Here is a 7,029-nt window from a genome sequence, read left to right on the forward strand (position 1 = left end):
TGGGGTTTGAAAGAAAAACGTGGTAGGTTCAAATGCAGAGCCTCACAAACATCATTCTATCTTTTGAGACAGGAAAAAAAAAAAAAAGAGTAGGTATAAAATCCTTTTGTAGCCAAGTTACTTTCTTACCCATCATGATTATAAGAGGCAAGGACCACACTGGGACTGGAGTAGGCATTGCTTGTGACCCAAGTACAGTGGACTGCAAACATCATCAACAGCATCAGCATCAACATGGTGACAATGCTTTTTATATTAGGACCTAATCCCTCTTCAGTTTTTTCTTGTTCAGTTACATGTTTCCTCACTTTACCTGCCTGAAGATAGAAAATACTGGTTAGACTAGTTCATCATTTGCCTTGCTTCATTAAAACACTCAGGGAAAATGTTGGGAGAATGTTAAACCAATTTAATTATTTGAGAATGAAAATGTACAATCCTCAGGTATTCTTGTGTGGGTGATGCAAGGTTTTCTAAAAATTATCAAGGTAAATTCTAAAGTTAAATGTGAATGAGAAGGCTACCCATTCCAGGAGCTGATTACAGGGCAAAATATCTCCAGTAAGAAGCTTTCAAATCCAGGTGCCCTTCTGTTTTACTTAAATACAAATGAAACAAAACAAAACAAAACAAAACAAAGGAGATAACCAAAAGGCCTCATTCTGGCAACCTTTTCTTAGAAAATGTGAATTTCTTGTCCTGAAAATGACAATGTCCACTTAAAATTCAGATCTACAGGACTTCAGTATAAGACAAGCCTGCATTATCAGAATCCATCTTCTAATTACCAAAACCCCCAAATAACAGACTTGTGAAGATTACATTTTTGAAAACAACCAAAAAATCCCACCCAAAACTGAAAGAACAGACTCATACGTTCTCAATTGCAAGGCTAGTTAACAAAACACAAAACCACCACCACAAAAGAATGTGCTTTATTAATACAAATCTGTATGAGTTATAATTGGACTTATAATAATGAAAAGAAGACTTTTAAAGTTAATATTTACACGAGGAAGTTTCACTGGTTATTGGTACTTAAAAACCTAGTTAATATTCAAACAGTAAAGTTTAATATGTCATCCAAGTGCTTGCTTCGGCAGCACATGTACTAAAACTGGAACAACATGGAGAAGATTAGTATAACTCCTGTGCGAATGACATGCATATTCCTGAAGCATTCCGTATTTTTTCATGAAAGGTTCTTTCCCCCCACCCTCGTGAAAATAAGTAACAACTTGGGATAAAAAACAAAAAAAACCAAAAAACAAAAAACCCAAAAACAGTCATCCAAAGCAAGTGCTCTAATTCTTACAAGTCTTTTCTATTCCTGAATCAAATATACTCCTGCTGTTATCTGAGAGGTTAAAAGTGAATTACATCATATTGGCCAACCGCTTGTTGCTAACAAACTAGAGGCTTTCTTCCCTTTATTTTACTTTTCAATCAACCAAATATTTAAAAAGTTTACACTGAATAAGGATCTGAAGGAGAAGCACTGGTGCACATAGTTTCAGAAATGCAAAATTTTATGTAACTAAATAGAGCACAAGGTTTTTCCTCTTAAAAGTGGAGGAGTTTTAGAGAAAACCTGACAATAAGAAATGAGAATTCCTTCTGTGATTGCATCATATATTCTTCAAGCTAAAAGACCAAGCAGGATTCAAATTCTGAGGCAAACAGTCAAGACCAACTAGAAATGTCACAGGCTGTCTAAATCCTTTTTCTTAATATGTATAGTTTTTACCATGGTAGAAAACATAAAATACTTAAAAATTTTAAAGGCCTTACTTAGATTCCCACCTTATCATACAAATTTCCTGGGTTTCTTTTATCATCCTCATCACTGCTGTCTTCCACAGGTGGGTTTTCCCTTTTCATGTCATCCCCCAAATAGTGCTCAAAAACATTTGAGAAGGCAATTGCAGATAGCATACAGACGACCGGAGTCAAAGTCAACATCAGCCGCACCATCACTCCAGCAAAATAGACAGCACTGATTGCATACAGAGCAACTGCAAAGACAAGTTCTCTTGTGACACTTCAGAAGATGCTCACAGGAAACTCAACTCAATATTTAATGCTACCAAAGCTAAAAATAAGCCAAAGTTAAAAAGAGACAAACATCTCATAAAAGAGCTAATTGTTTTTAAACTGATTAATACTGACTGACTGTTTCAATAGTCATATTTAGAAATTGTAAATCAAAGGGACTAAACATTACATATCAACAGTTTTAGGCAAATGTATCATGATTTAAATTTAATTATGGGAAAGAAGACAATTCATTATTCGTCGATAGCATCACATATTAGGAAATCCACAGCTGACAGATGAAAACATATTGGGTGAATTATATTATTAGGCTCAATAAGTTTACAGAAGCAAATAGTCAATGAAAAGCCAGTACAAGTATCTGGTATACAGCCTGCTTTAAAGTAAGAATAGGATGAGGGGCCTGGGTGGCTCAGTTGGTTAAGCATCTGACTTCAGCCCAAGTCATGATCCTGTTGTGATCTCAAGCCCTGCTTCAGGTGAGCTCTGCTTCTCTCTCTTTCTCTCTCTCCCCCTCATGGGATCTCTTTGCCCCTCTCAATTTTTGGCCTCTCACAAAAAAAAAAAAAAAAAAAAAAAAGAATGGGATGAGAAGAATATAACTTATTAACCAAAGGAGGAACTTGTGAAGTTACTGTCAAGAGATTTAAGAACTCGTATCTCATTTTAAACTAATTTTTTGACTAAAAAATAGATTCATTACACCATATCCTTAAATGTATAGCTCAATGAATTTTTACATACCCACACATCTATGTAATTACCACCAATACCAAAATATAGGACTCCTGTATATATCTCCCTCAGAAGGAACCCTCATGCCTCTTCCCACTTCATAGCTGCTATCGCACCTCCCCCCCACCCCAAAAAGGGTAATCACTATTTGGATTTGGACTTCTAAAACATCAATTCAGATTTTATTCTTGAACTTCTTAAAAATGAAATTATATTAAAAAAGTACTCTTCTGTATTGTTTTTATTTACCCATGCTATTCTTTTGTTTTTGTTTTGAGAGAAAGAGAGTGCACACGAAGGTGGGGGGATGGAAGGGGGGAGAGGGAGAGAAAGAGAGAGAGAGAATGAACTGAATGAATCTTAAGCAGACTCCACGCCCAGCGCAAAGCCCAATGGGGGACTGGATCCCATGACCTTGGGATCATGACCTGAGCCGAAATCAAGAGTTGGTTGTTCAACTGATTGAACTGCCGATCAGGTGTCTCTACCCATGCTATTCTTTGATTAATTGCGTGTTATACTACATTGTACAAACAAGTAAGAATTTATTAATCTATTCTACTGCTGATAATCTTTGGAATGTTTCTAATTAGGGGCTACTATGGATAAAGTTGCTATGTACATTCTTAAACATGTCCTTTGTTGGCCATAGCACTCACTCCTCTTGGGTATGTATATACCTGGGATTGGGATTGCTGAGTAATGAGGTGGGCAAATGTTTAAGCTAAATCCTTCTTAATGACGGGATATTAATACGGCCTTATCCAGAGTCCACTGATCTATATAAACAGGGTAAGAAGGAATACCATCCTTCGTTATATAACTTGCACAAGTGCTATTTTTCTCTCCTGACTTTACTCTGGAAGAGTAACTTGAGTGTCACTCATGGTTCATGTATCATACTTGTACAGGTTCAAGTCCTGGTACTACAAATTATTTGATTGTGTGACCCTGTGCATGTTAAAAACCTTTTTAAAGTTTCATGTTTTAACATGTGCAAAACAGCCACAATATACTTCTTGCGATGACTGAATCCTGTAAAGGTCTCTGGTATCTGCTTATTTTGCCCACTTATATTTCAAATGTCATTAAAATAGTTTGTATTACTGTCTTTTTAGTTGGAAATATATACAAATCTATCAGTGAAGAGGGTGTTTACTAAAGATGAAATTTTACATCTGTTTACACTGAAATTCGGGCAATGGATGCCCCTGCGAACTTCTTCCTATGTAATCAGATCTAATATAGAAAATAAAGACTATATTGTCAACAAAGTTACAATTTCCAATTCTCAGCCATGGTCTATAAATAACATTACTCTCTCAGAAAACATCATCAATTGAATGAAAAATTTATATACTAGTTCTCAAAACAGTTAATGAGTATATACATAATGCAAATTCACAGAATTTTTCTTGGCTAAACACTTACACAAAATAAGAGAAGAAATTTATCTAGAATATGCATAGCCCCAGCAAAGAGAAATAAAGCTTTAAAGTGATAATCTCAATAAAGAAAATAAACAATTGTTCCAAATCAAAGTATTGATTAAAAATCTCTTACCAAATACTCTTTCATCGTTGATATTTTTAATGCAGAACCATAGGCCTGCTGGGAAGGTACACACAAGAATATGTAGATCAAAGAAGAAAGACACCCAAGTCGTAGGTTGATGTTCAGACACTGATGCAATAATTGGAATGTGTATTTTTGCATACCTGGTATTTAAAAAGTTAATATTGTTTAAAATTAAAATAGGAAGGAGTTCCTTTTAGATGAAGAAATTTCCTTTGACTGTAAATATGGTTCCTATTCCCCACCTGTTCTTGCTTAAAAGTATGTTCCAATGTAACCTGCTAACTAGAAATAAATCTAGTCTACATGGGTAAAACTAAAAACCAATATGCCACCCCTAATACTGGAAGAGTTCTCCAAAACCAGTTATAAAAGTGTTGGTTCTGACTTTTAATACAAAAATCTTTGCTCAAATAGGAATTTCCTGCAGTTTTGCTTACCATCTCCTACGTTTGTACCAGCAAGTTTCATTCTTTTGGACTTATTACTAGCAGAAATACCTTATCTGTTAAGGTACCATATTGCCATAATACATTTCCTAACAAAATGATGCAAATGTAGGCGAGGGAAACGGAGAGGACAAATTACTCCTGAAATACCCTGGGATCCCAAAATAGTCAAATAAATTACTTACAAAAATTTGACCTTGTAATTTGACCTATTCAGAGTAACTGTCTACAACCAGGGATTTCCCCCAAACTTTCTGGTGATCCACGATCTCTTGAAATATGTGTCTAAATGTCAGCTTCAGTCATTTATAAACAATTTGCTTACACTTTTAATTAGACCTGGGCATGAACCCTTTTGGTATCACATCAAAGGGCAGGCCCAGTCAATAAATTTTTTATTAATAGATTTATTAGGCCACACAGGGAATAACAAAGAAGACAGAAAAGTGGAAAGCGGAAAGAGGAAACAAAGATAAATTACCATCAGCAGCGTATACTCTTATCCTTAGGAAAAGATTTGAGAGACAGGTTTTATCGAACTAGATGTCTAACTTAAAACCAAAATTTTTATTAATTCATTTTATAATAGCACTCTTCAAAAATGCAAAAAGTATCCTCAAGTGTATTTGATAGATTAAAACTATCAAGGAATTTAGGATAACGTGGTATTAGGAAAAAACTTAAATTCTTCCTTCGTATCTATGGCATATGGGCTTATAACATAGCACCTTAAGAGTTAAAAATTAAATATTATTAGAAGATGGAAACAATATAATGGTTAAAAACAAAAATTAATCATTAGAAGGGCACAAATGTTACCCTAAATGTTCTGACAAACAAAACTAAAATAAGGAGTTGACTCTATAGAAAAGAAATGCATGACTTACATGTATCATACTAAAGGTGTATTCTAAACAGGAATTTTAAACAAAGATAAATTACGAGGGAGTCAACATTTACCGAACTAGTATACGCTAGGTACACTTAAGAAACGCTGCCCAAGTACTGACATGTAACAGAGGAAAAAAGGTATTTTAAAGCAGTATGAGGGCAAATAACTTATCCGCACTTACCCAGTGTCCCATAATGAGTAAAACCTGCCACTCCATGGTGCAATGTAACCTTGGAAGGAAAAAATGTAGAGGAAATCAATCTGCCTTTTTATGTTTATTGACTGCTATGGGTTAAATTAATATTAAAAGAATTTCAGTTTTCTTTTATAGGTGACAACATATTTCATACAGCTGGCAGTCAGGCAAAATAAGGTTAGTAATCATATAAAAACAAATATCCACGGCGATCACATTTCCAGAGATATACAAAAAGTCAACAGATAAAACTATAATGTCTTCCCATTCTCCTTTAAACTTCTAGTTGTCTAGTAAATAAAGCTAAGACATTAAGATAGCATTTGATAACTTAAAAAGGGGGAAGATGTCTAAATTATTTAAGGCAGTGTGCCAAATTTAGATAAAGTTCAAAGATGATTTTAAACATTCTTGCCTTTACTCTTGTCAATTAATCCTTCTTGGTTTTGAGCTATGCCAGGAGCAGATGGAAACTGATTTGGTGGAGTGTTTAAAAGTTGGAAAGAGACAGAAAGAGTGTAATACACACAAGAAAGGGCAAGTTTGCAGTAAGTAACACTGGAAACTTTGAATTTTATACAGTTTGGGCCTGTTCATCTATCAAGAGAAGGGTGTTTGGAAGTATATTTATCAGAGCCTGAAGCACCAAAATTAGGTACAGTTAAAAAAAAAAATCAAAATTTATAGTGCTATTCAGATTTTAGAACCTTTGACTATTATTTTCATATTGTTTGTAAATAAAACCACAGTATTTGAACTACAAGGATAAATGAAAAGTGCACAAAATTTGTAGAAGAATTACCTTTTCGAATAATCTAGAGACAAGATTTGCAGTCTACAGGTTATGACACCTACCTGTATAAGTCAAATAGATGACACTAAGGAACACAGCACCTGCAGCTAGTGACACACCCAAAAAGAAAAGGGTCTGGAACTCTTGTTTTGTTAATCGGTCTCTCAGATACTGCAAGAAAGCATAAGCTTGCAGCAATGCAAAGACACCTGATTAAAGAAAAGGGTGATATAAATAATCAACAAAGCACTTTCCCAAAGATATTTTAAGATGTTAATTTAGATGAGCTTCTTAGAATACCCTGTACTTTACATATCAAAGACTAGTCATTTCA

General features: G+C 34.6%; 1 protein-coding gene and 1 non-coding gene across 2 annotated transcripts in view; one reads left to right on the plus strand and one right to left on the minus strand.

The window, feature by feature from the left end:
* The window catches only part of STT3B (STT3 oligosaccharyltransferase complex catalytic subunit B), a 105,525-nt gene that overhangs the window by 9,896 nt on the left and 88,600 nt on the right, over positions 1–7,029 (minus strand). The window contains exons 7-11 of the mRNA XM_040479986.1: positions 6,758–6,904; positions 5,888–5,936; positions 4,354–4,508; positions 1,804–2,015; positions 130–317 (exon numbers count right to left, since the gene is read on the minus strand). Of these exons, the coding sequence (XP_040335920.1) occupies positions 130–317; positions 1,804–2,015; positions 4,354–4,508; positions 5,888–5,936; positions 6,758–6,904 (751 nt within the window). The remainder of the gene's footprint in view (positions 1–129; positions 318–1,803; positions 2,016–4,353; positions 4,509–5,887; positions 5,937–6,757; positions 6,905–7,029) is intronic.
* On the plus strand, positions 1,088–1,192 carry LOC121034320 (U6 spliceosomal RNA). The gene has a single exon (XR_005792390.1). It is a non-coding gene; the product is annotated as a U6 spliceosomal RNA (small nuclear RNA).

Source organism: Herpailurus yagouaroundi, unplaced genomic scaffold, assembly GCF_014898765.1.
Source record: "Herpailurus yagouaroundi ecotype Mexico unplaced genomic scaffold, PumYag 159, whole genome shotgun sequence".
Lineage (NCBI taxonomy): Eukaryota > Metazoa > Chordata > Mammalia > Carnivora > Felidae > Herpailurus > Herpailurus yagouaroundi.